General features: G+C 37.6%; 1 protein-coding gene across 1 annotated transcript in view; it reads right to left on the bottom strand.

The window, feature by feature from the left end:
* Positions 1 to 4942: 4942 nt before the first annotated feature.
* The window catches only part of LOC100423190 (protein CASC2-like), a 161906-nt gene continuing 139052 nt past the window's right edge, over positions 4943 to 27796 (bottom strand). The window contains exons 3-5 of the mRNA XM_028826909.2: positions 19410 to 19471; positions 8030 to 8139; positions 4943 to 7236 (exon numbers count right to left, since the gene is read on the bottom strand). Of these exons, the coding sequence (XP_028682742.1) occupies positions 7015 to 7236; positions 8030 to 8139; positions 19410 to 19471 (394 nt within the window). The 3' untranslated portion in view covers positions 4943 to 7014. The remainder of the gene's footprint in view (positions 7237 to 8029; positions 8140 to 19409; positions 19472 to 27796) is intronic.

Genomic DNA, 27796 nt, shown 5'->3' with positions numbered 1-27796 from the left:
AATCAAACTGAACAGATGTGGAAAAAAATGAGTCAGGGTCTCCCCATATAATTCTAAATGAGCTTTCAGGTTCTGCTTCCTATGGCCCATTTTAACCTAAGCTGCCTTATTGCCTAAAATCTGCAACTTGATACTAAAAGCTTGTCAAAATTAAGTGCACGCTTTATAAGTTTACATTTTTACAGTCTCACTGTTTTTCTTTGATATTTGACAGGGACACAGGTTCCCATGTCATCTGGCCTTGAAGTACTTTTAGAACTTTCTGCTGGACCAATCTGAAGGAGCTCAAGGTTGTGGTGAGTTATGCGGCCTTTAAGTTGCCTGCCCAGCAGCCGGCCCTTGGGCCCACACTTGAGGGCTAACACCTGCTGGCTGGACAGAGCAATTAATTTTTTTAAAAATGCGGTAAGCTGCCAAAAATCAAAGCTAGAGGATAAAAATATAATTTTACCTCTTGAGCTTCCAGGGGTGGCCTTTGATCTCTTCCAATGCTTGTGTGGCAGGAGGCACGGATCTTAAATTTTCCTGCAAAAGAAACACCTTTGAAAGACACCAAACACCAAACGCTGACTGCTCACCATCTCTATCCTCTGTCCTATCACTCTCGCATAATTACACTGACACCTAACCGAGATAGCTCCTCACAGCAAAAAGACATATCTACCAAATGTCCCCTTCTTTAAGAAAATTATCATTGGAAGCTCTTAAATTATACCACAGCCCATCCCTCGTAAGATCAAATGTTATTTCTGTAAGAGGCGATAGTTGAGTTTTCCGGTTGATGATTATAATGTGGCATTTGTTTCAGAATGCCTGTACATTAAATAGATAACTGAACTTCAAAGAGCTAAATACCAATCATGGGCTGGGGCACGGCCACACATACAGCCTCCCTCCTTCTCCAAAGTCTTTGGTAGCCAAGACAAGGTCACTGGTCAGGGTAATTTGCAGGAAAAGTCAATTTCTCAAGTACCGAAGCAGGTGTTGTGGCACTCTATGACAATTTACTGAATCTAAATTGAGGAAGTTGAAAAAAGCAAAGGTCATGATCCACAGGAAGAAAGGAGGAAAGAAAATCTCTTTGACTGTATTTTTAACTCCTTTCAACCAAGATGCACTCACCAACCGAGACAATGAACACTAAAGATAAATAAATGAAAACCGGAGTAGCTCATTCCAATCAGCAACTTATCTGATTTCTTTCACTAAAAGCGGAGGATTTCATGTTTGCTTGAATTCACAAGGAAATAAGCTCAATTTATAACAGCTAAAGAACAACTCTTCTGCCTGTGAGTGTTTGGGTAGCAAAAATCAAACCAAGATATCAGAACTTTCTGTCTTTAAGTCAAATAATACATATTATATAATACATACTACGTATCATAGAGTATACAGTATTGTTATAGAATAATATATGATAAACATATAGTATATAACCCTGGATATTTTATTTGAAATCCACACATTTCCCATTTCCCCAAAACTAGGGATAGGGAACACTGTCAAAATGGAAAACACTTTCCAGAAGGGAAAAGAAACATGAACCTTACAATCCACAGTGTTGTTGATGTTGCAAGGAGATCATAGGATGTGGAGTTAGAAGATTTGAATGTGAATTCTAGTTAATCACTAATTAGCTGTGTAATTAGAACAAATCATTTAATCTCCTTCAGTCTCCATTTTCTCATCTGTAAAATTGGAGGTTGTAAGGATTAGATAAACTAATATATGTGGAAGCATTTGGCAAATTAGAAATATTTCATTATCACTGTTAACCCTTATGGCATATTTTCCCGAAGGGGGAAATGCATATACCACTGGTACACATGAGGTTGGGGTAGGCACTTAAGGTTTAAAAAAATGAGTCCGTGTGAAAAAAAAAAAAGTTAAACAAATAATAGTACAGGTGGAAAAATATTGAAAGTAGCATGCAAACGATTGACATTTGGTTGACTTATCCAGATATAAGTTCTTCTTGGGAGGAAGGGAAAAGAGATGGAACCACCAAACTCCCTAAGGATGTCTCTAGTACAAAAAAAATTATTTTAAAATGTAGATAAATGGGTTACCTTTTAGTTAAACACTCAACCTAAAAAGAAAAGTATGCATATGATTTGCTTGCATGGCAACTTCTCTTATTAAAAAAAATCTCATGAAAACAACACTGTCTACATAATCCAAAACTGAGTTCTAGCCTGTAGGCTCAGTGTTTTCAAGCAATATTACATGCAATAAAATTGCATTTAATTGCATTTCCAGAATAATCTGAATGTTCCCCCTTGGAATTTATGTCCTCTGTCTAACAAGGGAAGCTCATATAGTGTTTTTGGTCAGAGTGTGATAGCCATAAGTTATCATAAATGTACACTAACTTCCTCGTTTTATAGATAGGGAAACATAACTGGATAAGGGCAGCCATTTGGTGACTCCCCATTTGTTGCAGATCTGGAAATAGAACTGGCTTTGGGTCCACAGACTAAGTCCAGGGCCTCTCCTACTTCCTAAATGTGAAGTACTTAATGTCCAAGCAAAGTCGGTAGAAACATTTGACATTTAAATCCTCTGTTTATTTATTTATTTTTTTAAATTTACTGGTGCTAGTGAAAATCCTGTGTCAAACACAGAGGGCAACCTTAAAAGGCATTAAGCACTCAATACATTAAGAATTGAAATACATTACCTTCTTCCAGTCTCATATTCTTATTTGTTCTTACATTTTATGGTTCTTCTATACTCTTAATTTAGTTCTGAAGTTACTTTCCCTTTTTCTGTTATGTCCCCTTGAGTACAAAATATACTTTCACGAAGGTGCTTCTTAATCTTATCCAGGGTGTTTGTGAACCATCTACATTTATAGGAATACGCATTTTTTTCTTTTTGAGATGGAGTTTCACTCTTGTCGCCCAGGCTGGAGTGCGGTGGTATGATCTCAGCTCACTGCAACCTCCGCCTCCCAGTTTCGAATGATTTTCCTGCCTCAGCCTCCTGAGTAGCTGGGATTACAGGCGCCCGCCACCATGCCCAGCTAGTTTTTTTGTATTTTTAGTAGATACGGGGTTTTGCCATATTGGGCAAGCTTGTCTCGAACTCCTGACCTCAGGCGATCTGCCCACCTTGGCTTCCCAAAGTGCTGGGATTACAGGCATGAGCCACCACGCATAGGAATATTTTAATATTTGGAATTGATAACTGAAAATTCAGCATACAAAAACGCTTGTCTATATGGAAAACAATATACATGTTGTCACATATTATTACACTTGGAGTATTTAATGCAAAGGTAGTGTGCCTTTTTTTGTTGTTGTTGATTTTCCTTGTTTAGTGAAACATTTTCCAGTAGCCAGTCAAATAAATTGCTGGCAAATGAACAATATTTTAGCCATCAAGATTCAATGATCATGTTGGCCTCCCGAAACCAAACTCCAAATATGTTGAGGAAACATTCTCTGCCATGGCAGTCTCAAAACACCCTGGCATTTTACTGATACCTCTGGCACTATGCCTTCCAAAATCAGAAGGCCAGCCTAGAGCCTTGCTTATTTTAAAGTTTCTTTTTTTATCATTACATTTTAATTTTGAAATAATTTCACGCATATGAAAAAGCTACAAAAATAAGACAAAGCACTTCCATATACCCTTCATCCAAATTTCCAAAATGTCCATATTTTACCACAGTAGCTTTAGCATACTCTCCCTCTCTCAAAAGACTAACAGATCAATAGGTACATTTGTTTTTTTTCTTGAACCATCTGAGAATAAATTGTAGGCATTGTATCCTTTTACCCCTAAACATTTTAATGTTGTAGTTCCCCCATATAAGGACATTGTCTTTCATAGCTGCAGTACAAAAATCAAAATCAGGAACTTAGAATCAATATAGCACTATTACCTAATCTACAGACCTTATTCAGTTTTTCCCAATTGTCCCACTGATTTGGTTTGCAATACTTTTGATACCTCATGCCATCTTCTAAATGCATTGCTCTGCCCTATACATTGGGAATTCTGTAAGCCAGAAGCTCTTGTTCCCACACAAATAGTTCAAATGTTTTAAATTAATAAGTTATATAAATTGCTCGGGTTGAAGGAATACTCACTCATGTTTAAATTTGCATACCAGACACGGTAACACAACTTCTAGTGACTCAATATGAGTCACGTGATCATGCCCCAAAAGTGTGTTTCATGCTAAAATTGCAAACTTGCCTGAGTCCTTGTGCTTTGTGGATTTGGGGTCCATAGTCATGGAAAGTTAACCATAGACCCTCACCTAAGTGCCCTGGAGAAATTCTCCCAGCATCAGTCTTGATAGCAGGCTTGATTTCCTCTTCCGGCTAACGGGTCACTTGAGATCTTCCCATGGCTTCATGATGTGAATTACATGAGATGAAGAAAGCATTAGGACAGGGGCTGGCTTATTAAGTGCCTAACCACTTATAGATGTAATTGATTTTATTAGTTGAATGAACAAACAGTCAAATACACTGTTTTGCATGAAACAGGATAAAATTTATTTTCAATTTGATTTAAAGTAATTAGCACATTCATTTTTCACAGCTTTTCTAATCAAGCTAAATCCTAGGCCTCCTCATGGAAGAATAAATAAGTGCAATACTATCTTGAAATTTAAAAAGTTAAGACAACACATGAAAATAAGAACAGAGACTAGGGGTAGGAGCTATATTATTTGTATATTGCCGTGGATACTTTACTACAATGCAATAGAACAACACATCCATACACTTTCTGTCAAATCATATTTCTAATCTTTGTCTAAGGTCTTAATATAGGAACATTTATTGGAGAAATAAAATAAAATTAGAAGGCTCCTTCTTTCCTTCTCTTTCTTTCCCCTTGCTTCCTCCCTCCCTCCCTTCCTTCCTCCCTCACTCCCTCCCTTCCCTCTCTCTCTCTTTCTTTTCTCTTCCTTTCTCTTTCTCTCTTTCTTCTTGCTTGCTTTCCTCTCTTTCTCCTACGCGCCCCCCCTTTTCTTTCTCTCTCCCTCTTTCTTTCACAAAGGGACACATCTAGCTTAGGAATGTGGCACAGAGCTAATTAGCCAGGCAAATAAATAAATACAGTAGAATACACAAATAAAGGTTGCCACACCTGCAGGCACTCGGGTTGAGTGAGAGGGGCCCAGTCCTCCACAGGTCACATGGGCCTCTTTTCCACCACCACTGACTGTCCTGTAAGCACAGCTGACACCACTTCGCCTCCAGCAAGGTCAGAGCGCAGCGTCACAGGAACAGAGGCAGCATTGTCTTCACGTTCACACAGAAACACCGTCCAATGTGCTCTGATCAGCAGCTGCAACAGGGGCTTCCCCATGGCGGCAGCACCAGGGCCTCCCTCGAAAGCCATCTGCCTCATCCTCCGATGGCCACCTTTCTTCCACCAACCTGCCTTCCATAAAATGCCTTATCTTGGCTTTTGAACAACTCTTCAATCCCTCAGGGATTGTGGGAATTCTCACCTTCCCTATTCGTACAAATTGCCTTTAAATGAGAAGTTATTTGGCCTGTGGTGGGCACTGTCATCCGGAGCCAGAAGCTCAATGTGAACTATGATTAATGAATTATAAAGCCAATTCACTGAGCCATTACATTAGTGGAGCACTGTCGTAAGCAGGAACTAATTCTATGTGGAAATAATCATTCAACCAGAGAAAGGCATTTCCTATCCATTAGAAAATACTACGAAGAGATAATCCTTAAAAGAAAAAATCCACATACTATTGGCCAAAACAAAAGATTATTCAACCTTTGAAAACAAATTTGAATTTTGGCTTAATTATAGGTTTTGCTCTTATGATAAAAGAAATGCTACTTGATTATTTGATTATAAGCAATTTAGTACATGACCAGTTCTTGGAAAAAAATTTCTTTTAAGTAAAATCCCTCAATTTGTGTTTTATTACCAAAAGCCTCCATAGGGGAAAAATGTGTTTAAGACTATAACACAGGTTTAGAGAAAAATTTTGGTGATTATTGTTCATTTATTTTCCTTATTAAGCTAATTTAATTATCATTGAGACACAAACATTAGCTCCAGTACTGGGCTTCTCACATCTGTTAGTAAAGATTTGATTAGGGCTACACAAATGTGCTAGATTAAACTATCTAGTTGGTGAAATTCAAGCCACCTGGATATTTTAGCAACATCAATAAGAATAATTCTCTTTTTCAAAATCAGTAAATCCAAGCTATATTAAAAAGAATTAATTAATGAGTGCCAGATAGGCAAAACAAACATTTGACAATGAATCATATTATCAAAGGTTTTGAGGGAGATCCCTCTCAGCTTATGTTTAGATGTCAAATTATATTACCAAAACTAAACAATCTGTTAAGATGATGTCTTAATGCAATAAGTCTCTAGTGCCATACGGGGTTTTCTTGATTTTTTTTTTTAACTTCTTAAACATTGTTAGTAGCAAAAAAGATATGCTCTATTTACCAATGATAATCAAATCATGAGACATTTGCCCCAAAATGTTACCTTGGATATTTCCAAGAGCTGTTAGTCATTGAAATCCTATTTAAGATACTGTTACAAAGTTTAGTTAATGTATCACACATATATCTTGATGTATGCTTCATAGGAGGAACTCAATAAAGACACGGGTATTGAAATAATTAATATATAAACATTAGGGGTTTCATAAAATATATAAAGAATTCTAGAATTAGAAGGAACTCAAAAAATCATCCAGTCCAGGGCTGGCAAACTTACTCTGTAAATGGGCAGATAGAGAGTGAATAATCTAGGCTTTGTGAGCCTGATGGTCTCTGTAACAACGATTCAACTTTGCCCTTGTAGTCATAGACAAGAGTAAATTAATGGGTATGTTTGTGTTTCAATAAAACTTTATTTACAAAAGCAAGTAGCAGATGGAATTTGACCCACCAGCAGTATATCGATAATCCTTCATGGAATCCAACTTCTGTATTTTAAAAACCAACACCTTCGGCCTCATGTGGGATGGCAGCTTGCCCAAGGTTAAACAGCAAGTTAAGCAGCAAGTGGCAGAGCTGAAGTTGAATTTGACCCTTCCAGCTTCCAGGCAAGTGCTGAATTCATTGTAATGACACATGGATGGTTGGCTGTGTTCAGATGGAAAGTCTGCCTCAGTCTTAAAGCAGATCGGAAATGCTTCATGTATTTGATGTCTATAGAATTGTGATGTGTGGATGACTCCTCACATCTCCAGTGAATAAGTTGCTTTCCAGAGACCTAAGCAGAATCACAAATAATATTTTTTGGGAAAGGAACATGAACATCCTTGCAGTTAACCAAGCATGAAAATGCTCGCCTGAAAAGCCACACATGGCTTGCTTCATTAAAGACCATTTCAGTCTTGAAAAACTGCGTTTCTATTGAATATTTATAACAAATATGATTGAATAAAAAGAATTTAAGGTGGAAAAAACCCTATGTGTTGTGATTCCAAATTAAATCTTATTTTCATGTTGACAGTGTTTTGTATTCCCTGGTTTGCATGGTATAAAGAACCATCTTATTACAATGCCCTTTTCCAGCACCAAATAATAAGACTTTCTAGATTAATACTTGAGTCACCAACATTCATTTTCTAGCGGGGTTTTCCCCTTTCACGTAGTTCACTCTTTTCATTTGGAAGGAAGCGCAAGAAATGAGTCCCTAAGCAATCCTAAATGAGGATGTGGGTCTGGGTCTTTCTCTGTGGATATCTGCATGGAACGGCTTTGTAATCCTTGCCCTAAAACTGACAGTCCAGAAAGACATGATTGATGAAAGGGAACTGGATGTTTGAGTCAAAATGGACCGTCATTAACTAACTGAACCAAGTAAATGAAATGGAGTTTCCAAGGGGCAGTGGGGCACATTCTTCTTGAAAACATGGGCCCAATGTTCAGGATGTGTTTTACTGAAGGGGGTTGGGGAGTGGTGGGAGCCACTACTTAATGGCTCCCAGCTTGCAAAGGTGAAATAGCCCATACTATATATATAAATATATATATATATGTACACACACACACATATATACATACACACACATTTTTTTTTCTTCAGCAGTTCTGTGTTGATGTTGATTTGCACATCTCTCACTGAACAGATGAGGGTGCATCTTCTCCTGTGTCATGCATTTTTCAGGCTCTGAAATCACAAAAATAATACTCACAAATGCAAATAAAATTATGCTACTATAATTGTTTTCTAGTTAGGTATTTTATATCAGCTTAAAAGTAAATTAAGCTGTATCTTTTCTTACTTTATGTAATCAAACAAAAATGCACAACATAAAAATCTTACATTTATGTGAAACTATATTTTCATATATGCGTTTCTTTTGGATCAAAAGGGTAGATTTTTAAAATAAATTGTATCATTTTTATAATACTTCATGTTAGAACTTAGGTCATATGTTATATCAAGTACAACTTTAGAATATAATAAAGATCCATGTATTACTGAAATATTGGAGCATACAAGTGTTTTTAAAATAAAAGTTCAACCTCTGCCCTGCCACCAGCCCCCACACAAAAAAGCTACCATATTGCTTTAGGTCACGGATAACAAAAGCATGAATGATTCAGATGAACACCTTTTGAACTTTTTTCAGGAAGACTTGAGTGGTAAGGTAACTTAAAGTCTTAACCATAATGCATGCAGGTGGCCCTTTCTTGGCTTGAAACATCTTGAAACAGTTTCCGTGCCTAGCAAGGAGGCTCCTGTGTCAGTGTGGCTTGCTCAAGAAGGATGGAAAGAGAGTATGCAAATGAGTGCATATTTATTGGTTCAGGGGCAAGACTTAGAGTTGAGCGGTGCAAAATGTGACTACCCTTTCTTAGAAGCTAGCCAGAGTACATAAAGGGAATAAAAATGCATTTTTCATTATGTTTTATTCACTGAAGGAATTTCTGGTTTTTGTTGTTGTTGTTGTTTTATAATAGATGATTAAAGAATACAGGACAGCATGTTATACAAGAATAACAAAGACAAACAATTAGCAAACTATTGAGTTAGAGTGGATCTACTGTGGTGCATGTTTAATTGTAGGACTAAACAAACGCCTGTGCATTGTTAATGGGTGAACATATTGGCTGAGCTATCTGAGCTATTCCTGCTTATAAAATAGAACCTGAAGCAAGTGTATAAGTCTTTGTAGTTTGTATTTTTATATTGGCCTTATTCTTTACTCCATGTTATGTTCTTACTTTTGTTTTTCTCTTCATTTATGTTATCTTGAAGTGTCTTATGTACCCTTAGAAGCTACTTTAGGTCCAATTTAGAACTAGAGCTACATATAGTTTGAATTTTACACCATTATGGAAATTTGAAGATGTTATCATTCACTGATAGGCACAAATTATTATAAGAAAAGCTGAAGTCATTAGCCCAAATAAAGGATTAGAATTAACAATGAAAGTGAACTTAGAGTATAATTAATGAATTCTCTAATTGCTCTTCCTGTGTCAGTTCATTAAGCCTGACTATTGCGTGGATATTCAGGCATCTGTCTCCAACATCTGTCATCTCACTGATTCCTGGGTTGACTCTGTTGAAGCCTGGGAGGAAGGGTTTGCCTTTCCTCCTTCACTGCTCTTTGCATTTCCCTCCAAAATCTGAACATGCTGTGAAAACGAAAACCTTTCTCTAATATAATTGTCTGACAATGGGCAGAACCACCGTAAGAAAGTTTAAGACTTCCACGGAAAAGTTGCAAATTATGCTCACTTCAACCTTTGCTACCATTGATTGTGCATGGTTAACAGCGGAGCAGCTCTTGGCCATGTGTCACCTTTAGGCTCAGAGTTTTACTGGTAATGAGATAGTATATGGGCAGATATCTGCTCAGATAGATGACATTCCCAACCCACAGACTCATTTGTTGGGAACAAGTTCACAGCCAGTGTGTGGGAGGCACCTCATGACCCTCCCCAGCCGAAAGACTCACAAATAGGTCTCACTGTGTTCAAAGACTGACAGCATAGAGGGGAAATGAGCTCATCCTTTTCTTGTCTGGTATTCTAGTCCAAACTTTATTGGACTGGTGTTCTAGGTAACCCACTCACTAAAAATTGCAGGAGCAGAAAGATCTAGGTCGGGTGGAGGCACAGAAAAGACAAAAGGCGAGTCACTATCTTGTAATCAGCTTAAGTTCCAGGACTTTGCATTAAAAAGGAATAGTTACTTAGGTATATAGCACTTAAGCTGCAGAGTAGTTGGCTAGCAAAAACAGTCCCAGGATAAGTTCAAAGCTGGAAATGATGTTGGTTGGGGGCAGCATGCTTGGTTAAAACACTTTCTCTGCAGATACAGGTGGTGATTTACGCATGCAATTGAAATGCATTCAGGATACATTTATATATATATAAAATAAAGCTCACTGCTATTTTTAAAATAGGTTGACTTCAGCTTGTACCTGCAGATACTTATATGTACACTTGTTCATACTTATATGTACTTACATGTATACTTATATACAGATATACAGATACTTATATGCATACTTGTTCGTGACCATTAGAATTAACAACACATAACATTTGGGATATTTCAGAGTTCCACACTTGACCTTACCCAAAAGCTCTAGAAGCGATTGTTTTCAGAGTTCTGGTTGCATGGATTTATTAGAAAATGCTCTTCTGTATGGAAGACATGGCTTGCTATTGCATTTCTCTTTTGCAGAAAAGCAAGTCCAACAAATCAGTGACATTATTATAGCAAGAAATTATCTATGGGGCTCCACTTCCCCAGGCTATATTTCAAATTAGTGTGGGGCTATATGGAACTTAGGGAGTGGAAAGACCATGGAATAATCAGGAGATTAAGTTTCCAGTCCAGGTTCTGCCAACAAACAGCCCTATTACCTCAGCAGGTCTCCTCCTTGTTCCATCTTTGTAGAAGAAAGAAATCACTGATTTCTAAAGCTTCCTTCCAGATCTGACTTGTTTGGACATTATGTTCTTTCCCCTCTGGAGAAACAAGTGTTATTCCCTGTGGGTGGTGGTGTGAGGAAATCACTCAGAGCGAGTAAACTGCCCTCTTCTCTCCGCAGAAGAGGAATCACAACTTCCTCTCGACTTAAGTTGATAGTGCTTTTGCATTTTTAAATTCCTATGATGAGAGGTCATCAAGAAAGAGCCACCTGATCAATCAATTCATCCAGAAGGTCCCAGTTTATCATCTTATAAGAAAAGTATGCTCATTGATTCGTTGGTTTATTTATTTGTTTATTCACTTATTCAACAAATATTTACTAAGTACTCGCTATGGGCCTGTCACTACCAAGAGGATAAAGCAAAGAACAGGAGAGAGGAGTCCCTGTCCTTCTGAAGCTCATGATTGAATGGAGGATGTTTATTTTAAAGCATAAGTAATTACAATAGAGTGAAAGGAATAAAAATGTAAGTAGGTACAGAAAGCGGTGAGAATACTTAGCAGGGGAGTCCCCATCCAATCTAAGGGTCAGGGAAGATGCTTCCTGAAGAGCTGGCACTTAAGCAGAGTCCTAAAGGATGAGGCATAGTTAGTGAGCTTAAGGGAGTCTTGGAGGGAGGGCAGAGAGCGAAAGTCATTTATCCATGCTCTGCAAATCACCTGACACATGGAGGCACCTGTCCCAGGTGACAGGATCTTAATGGGCAGCTCAGGAGAGAAGGGAACACTTTGAAACATGAAAATATGTGAAAAAAAAAAAAAAAAAAAACAACTGAAAGGATGAGAGGCAACAGCATCCAGCATACCACAGGATCTGGAAAGTGGTGTGTTCCCACCAGCCAGACTGGACAACTTCCTGGTTCATAGGGCATTAGTTCATAGTGCATTGATAGTGGTGGGAAATTAATGTCTTTAGGCTGATTACAGCCCTGCTACCACATAGCAAATCTTAAAAATAAGACCCAACAGTCCAAACTGTTTTCAAATAACTATGCCACAAAACAGCTCAAAAATATTTACAGGAATACAAAAATATCAAGCACCCAATAAGGAAACTTATACTGTCTGACATTCAAGTAGAAATAACTAGGCATGTAGAAAAATGGGAAAATATGACCCGCAATGACAAAAATCAATCAAAAGCAACCTGGACTGACAGATGTTACAAGTAGACAAGAATATCCAATTATTGTATGTATTCCATATGTTTAAAGAATTAGGCAGAAACATACATGGAAGATATTTTTAAAATACTCAAATTGAGGTCCTAAAAAGAAAATCTACAATGTATGAGATGGCAAATACATTGTATGGGATTAACAGAAGATTAGAACTTGCAGAAAGAAAGATCAGTAAACTTGAAGATATACCCATAGAAACTTTCAAGATGAAGCACAGAAGGAATTTTTTTTTTTTTTTTTTTAATGAAAATAGCATTAGTGAGCGTGGGACTTTCAAGGCTTAATATAACTAGAACTCGAATTTTCAAAGAGCAGGAGGGATGGGGAACAGAAAAAGATATTTGAAGAAATAATGTCTGAAAAGTTTTCATGGAAACTGTCAATCCAGAGAGCCAAAAAGCTAGACAAAGCACAGGCACATGAATCATGAAGAAAACCACACCCAGACACATCATAATCACATTGCTCAAAGGTAAAATTGTTTTAAAAACTTTTCTAAAAAGTAAAAAAGTCTCAAAAGTAGTCAGAGGAAAAATAAAATTATGCTACATACAGAGGAATAAACATATGGATTCTAACAGATTTCTTGTCAGAGCAACATGTTTATAGAGCTGAAAAACAAATCTATGAACCCAGAGTTCTGTACCATAAAAATATCTTCACAAACAAAGGCAAAATAAAGGCTTCTTCGGAGTTTTCAGAAAATACAGATTTTCATCAAGGAATGAAAAGAAGAGGATATGGTATCTACATAGTTAAATTTTTTTTTCTGGTTTTAAAGTATTTTAAAACTACCATTGACTATTTAAACAAAAATAGTTACAATGTAGTATGGATTTGTAACATCTGTGAAAGTAAAATTTGTAGCAATAGCCAAGGCTTAAGAAGGGAGAAATAGAAGCATCCAATTAAAAAAAATCTTATAACATATGTGAAGTCATATAATATCACTTGAAGGAATAGTGTAATAAATTAAATATGTATACTGTAAACCCTAAATAAATTAAATATGTATAGTATAAACCCAATCATAAAGATGACAACAAAGAGTTATGGCTAGGAAACCAACAAAGGAAATAAAAATTGAGTAACAAAAATATTCAATTAATCCAAGAGAAGACACAAAAAAAGAGAGGAAAAGGGAGCAAATAACTGAAGGGATAAATAGAAAATAAATAGCGAGATGACAGATTTAAACCTAACTGTATCAATAAGCACATTAAATGTAAGTGATGGAAACGCCTTAACTGAAAGCAGAAATGATAAGATGGGATATACTACCTATAAGAAGCACACTTTATACATAAAGACACAAAAAGGTTAAAAGTAAAAGGATGGACAATATATACTATGCCACACTAAACAAAAGAAAGTTAAAGTGGCTATATTAATATTAGACAAGGTAGATTTCAGATCAAAGAATATTACCAGAAATAATGAAGACCATTTTATGATTTTAAAAGGGCTAGTTCATTAAGGGACATAATGACTCTAAATATTTATGTACTCAATAACAGAGCTTCAAATTATATGAGCAAAACTGATGGAACTGAAAAGATAAATTTAAAAATCCAAAAGGATAGCCACAGATTTGAATACACCTCTGTTACTAATTGGTCAAAGAAGTAGACAGACAATCAAAAAGAATATAATATAGAATATCTAAATATTATCAACCAACTTGATCTGATTGGCATTTATGGAACACTCCACCTAACAACAGCATAATACACATTATTTTTTAAGGACATAAATTACATTTACCAAGGACTATATTTTGAGCCATAAAAAGTGCTCAAAAAATCCAAAAGAATTCAAGTTGACACAAAGTATATGTCGAATTTATATCAAATAATTTCATTTTATTTGACCAAAATGAAATTAAATTAGAAAACAATGACAGAAAATATTTGGCAAATCACCAAATATTTAGAAATAACATACTTCTAAATAAACCCACTGGTCAAAATGAAATCAAAAAGGGAAATTAGAAAATAGTTTCAACTGAATGAAAATCTAAATACAACATATCAAACTTTGTGAGATGCTGTGAAATAGTACTTAGAGATACAGTCATCATTAAATGCATATGTGAGAAAAGAAGAAGCATTTCAAATTAATGACCTAGTTTTTCACCTTGGAAAACTAGCAAAAAAAAAAAAAAAAAAAAAAAAAAAAAAAAAGCAAATAAAACACACAGTAAGAAGAAGAAAGAAATCATAAAGATTGGAGCAGAAACTAATAGAATAAAAACTAGAAAAACAGTAGAGAAAATTAATGAACCAAAAAATTAGTTCTTTGAAAGGGTCAATAAGATTGAAAAATCTCTAGCCATGCTGATCAAGAAAAAAGTAGAAAACACAAATTACCAATGTTAGAAATGAGAGAGTTAAGTGACATCACTACAGAATCTACAGACATTAAAAGAATAATAAGAAGATTTTATGAACAATTTTATGTCAATAAATTCAACAGCTTAGACAAAAGAAACAAATTCCTTGAAAGATACAAACTATCAAAACCCACTCAAGAAAAAATAGATAAACCGAATATCCCTATGTCTAAAATGAATTTGTAGGTACAAATCTTCCCACAAAGAAAACTCCAGGCCCAGGTGGCTTCACTGGAGAATTCTACATTAAAGAAATTAACAATAACAATGCTAAACCAAGTCTTCCAGAAGATAGAAAACAAGGGAATGCTTCCTAACTCATTCTATGAGGCCAGCCTTACCCTGATAGCTAAACCAAAGACATTATGAGAAAAGAGAACTACAAACTAATATTGTTGTTAACATGGATGTAAACTTTTAAACAAATTTCAGCAAATTGAATCCAATAATATATTGAAAGGGGTAATATATCATGTCTATTATGTAAGGTTTTTAATGTAACATTAAAAAAGCAATCATAATTCACCACATGAATAAACACAAAAGAAAAATCATTTGATGATCACAACACATGCAGAATAAGCATTTGACAAAATTCTACAGCATTTCTGTTTGCTTCTCCATAAACATTAAATTCTCCATAAACTAGGAATAAAAGGGAACTTCCTCACGCTGTTCAAAAGCATTTGCTGAAAACCTGCAGCTAACATTATATTTAGTGGTGAAAGACCAAATGTTTTCCCTCCAAGAACAGGAATGAGACAGGAATGTGTACTCTCCCTGCTTCTATTCTACATTTGTTGGAATTTCTAACAAGTGTAGTAAGTCAATATGTGATAAAAAAGTCATCCAGATTGAAAAGAAGTAAAGCTGTCTTTATTTGCAGAAGACATAATGATCTGAGCAGAAAATCTGATGAAATCTACCTAAACATTACTACTACTAATAAATGAGTTTAGTAAGCTTGCAGGATGCAAGATCAATATGCAAAAAATCAATTTTAAATATATATTTATATATATTTTACATATTTATATAAATATATAAAAATATATTTACATATCTATATAAATATGTAAAAATATATAATATAAAAATATAAATATATATTATATATTAATATTAAGTTATGTAACATAAATATAACATATAATATATATTTAATATATATTTTATATATAAATTTAATATATATTTATATATAACACAAATTTAATATATAATATAAATTTAGTATATATTTAATATATAAATTTAATATATATAATGTAAATTTATATATTAATATAAATATAAATTTATATATTAATATAAATACATATACATATATATACCCTAGCAATTAAAATTATAAAAACAATACCATTTATAATAGCATTATATAACATGAAATACTTAGAGATCTGGCTAAAGATCTGTCCCTAAAGAGAAGCCTGACTAATGCAGATGTTAAAGACCTGCATACTGAAAACTATGGCTGAAAGATATTAAAAGAGACTTAAATAAATGGATATCATGTGCTCATTAATCAATAAGTGAAATTATATTTTCAGTTGTTTCCTTAGTTCATCTACAAATTCAGTGCAATCCTAACCAAAATTCCAGCAGATGATTTTGTAGAAATTGACCAACTTATTCTAAAAGTTCATATAAAAACATGAAGGATCTGGAATAGCCAAAAGAGCTATGAAAAAGAAAAACAACTTTTGAGTACTAACACTGCCTGACTTAGGACATACAAAATTACAGTAGTCAAGACACGGTGGTATTGACATAAAGATTGAAAAAGAGACAAATAGAATAGGATAGAGTACAGAGCTAGACCTTCACATATCCAGACTACTAATTTTCAACAAAAGTGCAAAGGTAATACTGTGACAAAAAGATAATTTCTTTTTTAAATGGGTCAGAGCAATTGGATATGTATTTGCCAAGATAGGTAAAACTTTGAGAAAATAATATAGGAGAAAACTTTGTAACCTTGGGTTAAGCAAAAAATACTTAGATACAATGCCAAGCTTAATTCAGAAAGGAGCCAATTGATAAACTGGACTTCATCAAAATTTAAAACTTAAAACTTCTGCTGTTCAAAAGACACTACCAAGAAAATGGAAGAAAGAAGCCACGGATGGGAAGAAAACATTTGCAAGTTATATATCTAATAAAGTACTTGTGTACAGAATATATAAATAACCTTCAAAACTCAATAATCAAAAAAACAAAAAAATGGGCAAAAGATTTGAAGGACACTTCATTAAAGAAGAAATACAGTGAGGAATAAGCACATGGAAAAAGGCTGACAGCATTCCACAACAGAAAAATGCAAATTAAAGCTGTGATGATACACCACTACAAATCGATTAAATTAATTAAAAGACTGACTATGCGCAATGTTAGTGAGGAGGTGAAGAAATTAGAACTCTCATACAATGGTATAACTGATGTGGAAAACAGTTTGCTAGTTTCTGAAAACATTAAATATCCACTTACTATATGATCCAGCCATTCCACTACTAGGTATTATTTTTCCAAGAGTGACAAAAGCACAGGTCCACAGGAAGACTTGTAGGTGACTTATACAATATGCTCATAGCATATTCATTTGCAATAGCAAAGATCTGGAAACAAAATGTCCATTAACAGGGGAATGAATAAATAAACAGGCAACACCATACAATGGAATACTACTCAGCAATGAAAAAGAGAATGAACTATTGTTAGACACAACAACGTGATTGAAGCCAAAATTAATAATGCTAGGTGAAAGAGTATCAACAAAATGAGAGTACATATTATATGATTTCACTAACATAAATTCTAGAAAAACTTAGTGTCAGAAAGCAGATCAGTGGTCATCTGGGGATGGGGAATGAACAAGTCAAAGAAAACTTTTGGAGGTGATAAATAAGTTCATTGTCTTGATTGTGTTGATGGTGTAGGTTCAACTTTGTCTAATTTTGCACTTTGTGTACAATTTATTGTATTTTCATTTAGCTTTCAAAAAGTCAAACAAAAACTGGAAAAGTATATTTGCAACAGATATAAAAATTGTATCTATAATAGATAAAAAGTTAATATAAATTGACACAAAACACTAATATTCTAACAGATAAACAGGCAAAGTTACACACAGATTTTAAAAATAATAAAAATATAGACTGGGTGAGAGGTGGCTCATGCATGTAATTCCAGCACTTTGAGAGGCCAAGACGGGTGGATCACTTGAGGTCAAGAGTTCGAGGCCAGCCTGGCCAACATGGTGAAACCCTGTCTCTACTGAAAATACAAAGATTAGCCAGGCGTGGTGGCACCCGCACCTGTAATCCCAGATACTCGGTCAGTCGAGGCAAGAGAATCGCTTGAACCCAGGAGGTGGAGGTTGCAGTGAACTGAGATTGCGCCACTGCACTCCAGCCTGGGCGACAAAGTGAGACTCCACCCCCCCAAAAAAAAATAAAAAGAAAAAGAATAAAAATATGACCAGTACTTTAAATGAGAAAATGTTCAACCTCATGGAGAACTGAGAAAATAGAAATTAAAGCAACTCAAATGTATCAAGTTTTACCTTACAAATTAGGAAATATTAAATGTTTTTTTTTTTTAGAGACAGGGTCTCACTGTGTTGCCCAGGGTGGACAACCTGCTGGTGCAGTAGCTATTCACCGGTGGTATCATAGCACACCATAGTCTTGACCTCCTGGCCTCAAGCCATTCTCCCGCTTCAGTCTCCTGAGTAGCCGGGACTACAGGCTCATGGCTGGAAATATTTTTAAATGATAAAAACAATGTTCATTAAGGTATGATAAAATAGTCTCTCACATATTGCTAGTGAGCATATAAATTTATGTTATTATTTTGGACAACAATTTGGCAATGTGGATTTCAAATAACAAATAACCTGAGCCTTGAAAATGGACCTGATATTGATTCAGTAATTCTACGACTGGGAATCCATCCTAAGGAAAAAAGTTCCAAAAATGGAAATCCATCCCCTTTCCCACAAAGATATTCATAGCAACAATACTTATAATAAGGTAGCCTTGGAAACAATGTAAAATTGAACCATAAGGGGTCTTTATGTTATTGTTATATCAATTTCCTGAAAAGTTATACAACCATATGAATTCTATTTATAAAGATTTTTTAATAACTTGGAGAACTAGGGGAAAATATTGTAATATTAAAAAGAAAAAACAAAAAGTACACCAAATCACAGTATGATTACAACTGTTTTGTTAAAAAGTGTTTTTACAAGAAAAAACACTAAATAAAGATTACATTTGGATGCGTCAAGATGTTGACGACAGTTTTCCTTGGGATTCTAAACGTACAGCCGAATTCGTTTTCCTTCTTTATGTTACTCACATATTTCCAATTTTTATGTGGCTATTGGACTTTTGTATTAAGAGGCAAAAAAATCTTTTTTAAAAAGAAGCAGAAAGTGTGATCAGTTCTTCACAGATTTTACAATCTGAGAATAAAAATTTTAATTACATTTTTCTTCCTAGTTATTTGGAGACTGTTCAATATAGGCTGTTTCTACTCACAAATTGATACTGGAAAGAATCGATATTGATCTGTTTCCCTTTTCCCATTTTTTGTCATTTCTCATCTTTGTCACCCACTCTCTGTGTGACAAGTTATTATTTTTTTAAATCTAAGTTTCTTCATCTTCCCAATGAGAGAACTGAACCGGATTTATACATTCCTGCATCACATATTTCCAGAACATCTGCCCTGGGCAGGGCCTTCAAGATGGGAGTAGGGGCAACTGGAGAACCTACGAAGCTCCCAGTTCAAGATTCCCACTAGACAGCTCATGTGAAAAGCAGGTTTCTGAGAAGGGGTGATTTTCCATGGGCCATCCTCAGGGGATGAGACTGGCATCAGAGTAGAAAAAAAGCACTCACCGAGAAGGGTGAAAATAGCCCACAGATCAGCAGGGTAAATGCAGCCTGCTGGGCATGTCCACCTAGAAGCCAAAAGGACAAATAAGTTGGGAGGAAAAATATTTTAAAGATCAGACAAAAATAAAGTGTAGCATTTCTTAGAGTCCAGGTAATGCATCCACCATCAGCTCAGAGATAAGCAAGAGTGTGGAGGTGCTTTCCTGTAGAAAGAGACAGCAGTGTGAGGGAACAGGTTAGAGAGACAAAAAGGCAAAGTGACAGTGAAATGTGTGTGTCGGGGGGATTCACTCTAGATGCCAGGAACTTATAACGTGTTTATAACCAAGTTTACTTGGTCCCAAAGACTGGGGCTTTTATATTAGCTGAATGGGTCACAAACTCTACTTTCATGGAAGGTTATATTGCTCCAGCAAACACCTTGACTTCAGAACACACCTTCCCCACTTCTACTCCTGCCTCTTTTCCATCGTGACTTGTGAATGTTGATGACTCCAGAGGAAGCTGACTACGTCACACAGTCATCAGGAAAAATGTGCTAGCTGCCTTTAGCCTGAATTAATATTATGCTTTCAATTTAAGCCTAAGAAAAGAGAATCTATTTTGACTTTTCTGTAAGCAAAAAGTGATCATTTGCTGATGGTTCCTTGTGCAATTCAAAAAGAAAATTATTAGATGTATGTAGGCAAGTACTGACTTGCAATGACAGTTTCTGTGAAGATGTAGAATGTATCAAGAATATACTGCTAGGAATTTTCTGTTTGTTTTCATTATCTAATGTGCACTAGGTTTGAGGGAGGTGAGTGTGTGTATATACGTGTTTCCATGTATGGAGAAAGTGCAAAGTTATTAACATTTTCATCTGCAGAAATGGATTGAAATTGTGTTCATTGACTCACAAGTAGGATCCATTACTGGGTGCTGGTTGGCAATGTCTTCTGAAAAGCACATAATAAATGAGAAATTGTCATGCCCAAGGCAGCCGCAGCTGCTTCTTCTAGACAAGGGCTTTGAGGGTTGGTTTTCAAGGGACCTGGCTTGAGCTGGAGGCCCCCAGGCTCCAGGGAAGGGTTTGATAACAGCCAGTGGGTCACACTGTGGCTTGTCACTTTCTCAGGAAAAGCTGATCCTTTTTCTAAGTCCGCAAGTGACAGGATTATTGTGTAAGTTCTTCGGAGATGCTTTCATCCTGACTGTTTTTTGTCTAAGGCTGTTGAAGGAGCTTTGCCAAGAAAAGCAAAGAATAAAGTTGAAAGACACCCAGTGCTAATGTCCTTGGTTCCACAGGCATGGGTGCCAGGGACTCTAAATGGGACGGCCTTCGAGAGGTCCTGGAGATGGGAGGAAGCACATCAGAGAAAGAGACACAGCCGGGCAGACACTAAAGGGCCTCTGTGGCCACTTCTCTTGCCCAGGGCAGATCCTTCAGGCATGGGGGTTTTCCATTCTAGCCAGGAATGACAAATCCATCCGAAGGGTACATTTTCAGCCAGTGGAACAGTCGATTGTGTGCAAGACCACAGGCTCTGTGCATGTTGTTGACCACGCTGCCTCCCCTGAAGAGGCTCGATGCTTTCTCGATGTTCCTCTCTCCACCATAACGATCTTATGTGTTTCTCCGAGTCTGGTTTGCAGTCTCCCCACTAGACCTTTTCCACTTACCCCATCTGTCCTTCACACTGCAACCAGGGGCACCTCTTTTTTGTTGTGAACAGACTTGCTTTTGTCATTGACACATTCTTTGGATGCTATTTTTCTATCCTCGATAAATTTCCATTCCAGCCAGGAGTGTCAGAATCTCTGCAGTGACAAATCCATCTAAAGGGTACATTCTGGCCAGGACCCACTGATGGCAAAATGGGTCAAGTGGGACATTTGCCTTCAGCATCTCTCTACCTCCATCTGACAAACATCCTGTACCTGAGCTGCTTGTAGTATGCAAGGAACATCAGACACTTCTCTCTCTCCTTCCCCTCTCCCATCAAAACTTATATATCCTGGGTACTAATCTCTCAGGGCCCTTTTAGGGGCTGAAGTTGAAGTACAGTAGCTTGTAAATAACAGACACCTTCTCTACGGACACTTTGGTATTTAACGGGGCTCTGAGTGCTTTGAGCTAAAATGGGAAGCAAAGTTGGCCTTTTAGGCCCTGAGGTAGATTAGAGTGGGGAAGAATTTTGGAACCATGGAAGGAGTGTAAGGGCCACTGCTTAGGGTCCTTCATGTCATGCTTAGAGATGGATGTCCGGGAAACTATTGCCTTGAGAAATTCATGCTAAGTCCGGAACACTTAGCACAATATCTGTTATGCTGAGAAAGCAGTGCAGCTTTTTAAAGTGGTCCAATAATTACTCTCAGACACAGAATATGTGTGCATGCGTGCATGTGTGTGTGCGTGTGTGTGTGTGTTAGTGTCACTATGCATGGTTGTGCAGGTTGTGGACTGCAAAAGGGCTGCATGTAGGGAGGCACCGTTCCTATGGCAAACATTAATGCATATCTTAGGTAAGACAGTCAACTGGCAGAGGCCATTTCTAATTGGGAGAGGGGAAAGGTCAGTGCAGGTTTCAGTGAGAGACAGAGGCAGGTTCTAGCTCATCCCTCTTGGGCTCTCCCCTACTTCAAGGTCCTGATCACCTGCCCTACAACTTCAGGCTCAGCTGAAGAAGAAACTGCGTCTTGAGTCTATTTCTCCCGTTCCTACGATTGCTTGCTCTATACCATCCTAATGGTACTGTTTCTCTCACCCTGACTGAGACAGCTCGGCCTGAGCCTGCCCACAGCTTCTCACCTCTCGCCTCCTGCACTCCAGCCTCCCCAGCTCCTCTTTCTCTTCCTGGGAAATGCCACACGCTGCTCCCTCCCACCCTAGAGCCTTTGCAATCCTGTGCCTTCAGAGTACCCAGATCATATGAGAATAAAGCTTGACTCATGCCCTTCAGCTGCAAAAGAAAGAAAAAAGGGACGTCCCCAATTTCTGATGAATAAAGCGTCAGACCCTTTTCCAGCCAAGACGTGCCCAACATGCTTTGCCCCTTTCTAAGAGCATGTGGTTTCCTTTTCCTCTCCCCTATTGGACAGCTGGCTGAGGCTGTCACTGGGAGCTCCACCCTTTCTGAGTCACGAGGCCACCAGCTCCCTCGAAGCTTCACTCCTGGGAATTTGAACCTTGAGCAGAGGGAAAAACAGCTGGATCCAACTAGAATTGCATCCTGGCCATGGCTGCCTGTGTCTGACCCCACAACTGGAGCAGAGCCTGCCCTCCAGCCTCCACGCTGCCTTAGTTCCTTCCTATGGATGGGACATTTCAAAATTCTTTCAATAAATTTCTCAGTGCTGAAGCTACCCAGAATTGGCTATGGTCCTTGTTAACTATCAGAGTGTTCTTCATACCTTTGCCCTTCTTGTTCCTATTGCCAAATCTTACCCAACTCTCAAGATGATCTTGTACAAATACTGCTTCCTCCACAAAGTCTTCCAGCATCTTTGCCCTCCTATCCCAGGCCAAAAGGAATGATCCTTCTTACTTCTTCTCTCCCACAGCCCTTTATCCTTCTCTGGCACTGTGTATCAGACAGTACCGCGTGTGCGTTCTGGATGAGGTCTTCATTCATTTGTGGGTCCTGAAGGGCCCTTCACAGTGTCTTACAAATGGTAGGTTCTCAACAAAGCCTTGGTGGATGCACATTGCATTATTAACAGCTGGGGTGGCTGGGGCGCATTATGTTCTCTCTGCCTCCTTGGCTAGCTCTGTGCATGTGTGATTATCTCTTCTTCTTTCCTTTATTTTGAAGAAACGGAGGTATTCCTTGTTTACAAGTTTCAGATAACTCTATCCAGTAGTATTATACTGACCAGCTTTGATCTGGTAAACAGCTTAAAAAGTGATGATTTTAGGGGGTAACAATAAACCGATGGCACAGAAATGTTACAGGCTCAATTGCACCCTGAAATGTAAATAGAGCTGGGTACATGACTTCTTATAATCTGTGCCCATTGGCAGTGGTCTTCCAGTTCACTTCCCACGCAGGTGAAGGCTCAGCGTCTCACAGCTTCCCCTGCGTGTGTCTCTGTGACGCCGAGAACAGGGGTGAACAGCACCAGGCTGCTGAGGTTCTGGTGTTCAGTGCTCTGGGGCTTGGTGGAGCTGCTGAAAGAAAATGGCATCCATAGAGAATATGGGGGAGAAAGAGAGAACAAAGCCTTTCCTGTTACAGATTGAGAAGACATGTTTCAGGCAAATTGAGCAACTGAAAAGGCATATTTTCTTTCAGACTCTTTACATTCTTACAGGAAAATTAGAGGAGACATGGAAAATTCAAAGTATGCTGTGTCTCCATGAATTGAATCATGTTATCTGATTTGAAGACTGCGAAGTTATTAATAATTTTATTTATACTAGCTCATGAAATTAGTTGACTTTGGAATCGATCTTTGTTAAAGTGAAGTGGAACGCTGAGTGATCTGGGGACAGGCAGGACATTACCATGACTTTTGAACACATCACTTGGATTTGTCTCAGCTCATCTAGTGCCTTTCATGTCACAGAACATTGAATTTGGAAGGAAACCTAAAAATTCTCTTATATGTCAGAAACTATTTTAGTGGGCAATTGGCCTTAAAAAAATTCCAAACTTCATTTCCTTTCAAGGACATTTTAGCTTGGTGTTGGCATTACTCATTCATGTGTGTACTGCTACAAGAACATCTTGGGTATGGTAGAAAATAAATGCATTGTACAGTTTTGCCCAACTTCCCATGACATATTGAAGAGCATTGACACAGTGTAGAGAAATTTAGATGAACTGTACTTCATGTCCTAGACCATTTTGGGAGAGACTATCCCAGAGTCTTCACAAAAGCCTCAATAAGACATTGTCTTCAAGATGATATTGCCTGTTTGTGGTACTAAACTGATCTTTACTGAGAGTGCCTCCCATTGACCAACCCAATTAGAAACTTGAATTGTGGTGATGGCACTTCAGGACCAGTAGGGCCCCTCCCGATCATCTTTCCTCATGTCTTCACATCATCACTTGAATCTGCTCTTCTTCCAGTGTCTTCAGCTCAGTAAATGGCCTGACTTCATCCTATTGCCAGCATGTGATTCTCAGCATTCACCTAACAAAACCCCCAATCTAACTGTATCTTTCACCCATATCTCCCTTCTCACTCCCATTCATAGTCGAAGCACCATCATCTACCCTAGACTACGGCCATGGCATCCCAGTTGCTGTCCTCATTTTTTTCTCTTCTTCCTTTTCCTTTCCCATCCATTCTACATACAGCAGCCTAGGCTATACTTCCGAGACACCAGTCTTACTGTGTCTTACCCCTGCTTTTCACCCATCAGTGGATTCCTCTGTGATACTTTAGCATGGCCCCCGAGGCCCAGCATCTTCTGGCCCCTCTCTCACTCTGTATCACATACCATGCATTCACTCTACCTATGCCTTAGCCATGCAAACTTTCGCTGTGTTCCTCAATGTGCCAAGACCCTGCCAATTCAGGACCTACATTTAGGCTGTCCTTTCTACCTGGGACTATATATATACCCCTACTTTGCCTCAAACCTCCACCCCTCCACAAACTTTCCTGGATACCCTGTTTTCAATCACTGATCTTACCTTAAATGCTGGTTCCTCAGAAATACCACCCTGAACACTGAGATTAAATTCCTTCTGTTAGAGGTACCCAGAGGAGGGGCAGTAAACTTTTTCTATAAAGGGTCAGAGAAAAAATATTTTTGGCTTTGCTGGCCATACGGTCTCTGCAGCAACTACTCAACTCTGCAATTGTAGTGGAAAGCAGGCATAGACAATATGTACATGAATAAGCATGACTGTGTTCCAATAAAACTTTATTCACAAAAGCAAGCAGTGGGCCAGATTGAGACCAGGAACCATAATTTGCCAATCCATGCCTAGAACATTCTCTCTCTTTGCATTGTACTATTTATAACAATAGGAAGTAAGTAATTGTATCTGCATGATTATGCGTTAATGCCTGTCTTTGCTCCCTGGACTTCTTTTTCATGAAGACAGAGATCAAACCTGCCTTGCAGCCTCCAGCAGGGACAATAGACACCCAGATAAAACAATGACTTAAGCCAAGCTAACTTGCCTAGTCAGGTTTTATCCTAAGTCTTTAGCTTGAGCAATGGGAAAGGGGCCTCTATTCTTTCCTATAGAAGACAATAACTTGAGTGTATAGAAAAGCTGAGCTGCTGCAACGATCTTGGCATCAGTAGAAACTGAGAATGGAACCAGCACTGAGAAGTAGGTCTGAGAAATTAAGAGAAACTAACTGGATTATTGCTATATCATTCAGGTCCTAGATCAAGCCCTATCTGACTTAATCTATCTAGTTCTTTTTTTTTTTTTTTTTTTTTTTTTGAGACAGAGTCTCACTCTGTCACCCAGGCTGGAGTGCAGTGGCACGATGTCAGCTCATGGCAACCTCTTTCTCCTGGGTTCAAGTGATTCTCCTGCCTCAGACTCCAAAGTAGCTGAGATTACAGTCACATACCACCATACCCGGCTAATTTTTGTATTTTTAGTAGAGATGAGGTTTTGCCATGTTGGCCAAACTGGTCTCGAACTCCTTACCTCAGGTAATCCACCCACCTTGGACTCCCAAAGTGCTGGGATTACAGATGTGAGCCACCATGCCTGGCCTTCTAGTTCTTGATTCTAAAGTTTCATGAGTCAACATATCCTCATTTTATTAAGCACAGTTTAATTAACATTTTTTTTGTGGCTTGCAGTGGAAAAATGTGCATAATATCTGATATTTTCTCATTTGTACAGTGGAGATAATAAAACATAACTTGAAGGGTTATTGTGAGCATATAAAAATATACATAAAGATGCCTAACTGCATATTGCACACAGAAACCACTCATGTTTGTTAAATAAATGAGTAACTATTCTCATGAGCAAATACATATATTTGATGAAGCACTGTTTACCATAATATGTCTTTATCACACACTTTGCCCCACTTATGATTTTGATTATGGAAAGTTTTGACATTATTGTCAGTTGGTGAGCAATCAAAGTGGAGCTATCATCTTAATATGTAGTACAAGACACCATGAAAAGGAAATGCAAATTACAAAAATTGATTTTAGCCACAATTTCAGGAATGTATACTGTATTCGTTCATTTTCATGCTGCTGATAAAGACATCCCTGAGACTGGGTAATTTTTAAAGAAAAAGAGGTTTAATGGACTCACAGTCCCAAGTGGTTGGGGAGGCCTCCCAATCATGGCAGAAGGCAAAAGGCATATCTTACATGGTGGCAGGCAAGAGAGAATGAGAATCAAGTGAAATGGGAAACCCCTTATAAAACCATCAGATCTGGGGAGACTTATTCACTACCATGAGAACAGTATGGGGGAAACCACCCCCATGATTCAATTGTCTCCCACTGGGTCCCTCCCACAACGTGTGGGAATTATGGGAGCTACTATTCAAGATGAAATTTGGGTGGGGACACAGCCAAACCATATATACCTTGTCTAAAAAGAGGCTTGCTGACCAAAGAAGATGTGAAAATGGTGAGTAAGCATATTAAAAGGAGTCCAACATTATATGTCATTAGGAAGTTGCAAATTAAAATAACAATGAGGTATTTCATTGTTGCAAATTAAACTACACGCCTTTGAACAAAGTCCCAAACACTGACAACACCAAATGCTGGTGAGGATATGGAGCAACAGGAATGCTCATTCGTTGCTGTTGGGAATGCAAAATGGACAGCCACTTATGCAGTTTGGCAATTTCTTACAAAACTAAACATACCCTTACTATGTGATCCATCTAGCATGCTCCTTGGTATTTACTCAAATGAAAACTTACGTCCATACAGAAACCTGCATATGAATGTTTATAGTAGCTTTGTCATAACTGCCAAAACTTGGAAGCAACCACATGTCCTTCAGTAGTTGGATGGATAAATAAATGGTGGTATGTTCAGACCATGGAATATTATTCAGCACTAAAAAGAAATGAGCTATCAAGCCATGAAGAGACAGGGAGGAAATGTAAATGCATTTACTAGTGAAATTAGCCCACCCAAAAGGCACATACTGTATGATTACAACTATATGACATCCTGGAAAAGGCAACACTATGGAAACAACAAGAAGATCAGTGCTTGCCAGAGGTTGGGGAAAGACAGAAATGAATAGGCAGAGCACAGACAATTTTTAGGGCAGTGACACCATTCTGTACGATACCATAATGGTGGGTACACATTTTTTTACAATTGGTCAAAACCTATAGAATGTGTAATACTAAGAGTGCACCCTAACGTAAACTATGGACTTTGGGTGATAATGATATCAATGTAGGTTGGTCACTTGTAACAGAGGGTACCTGTGTGG

This window comes from Macaca mulatta, chromosome 9 (genome assembly GCF_049350105.2).
Source record: "Macaca mulatta isolate MMU2019108-1 chromosome 9, T2T-MMU8v2.0, whole genome shotgun sequence".
NCBI lineage: Eukaryota > Metazoa > Chordata > Mammalia > Primates > Cercopithecidae > Macaca > Macaca mulatta.
This window is presented reverse-complemented; position numbering and strand designations above follow the sequence as displayed.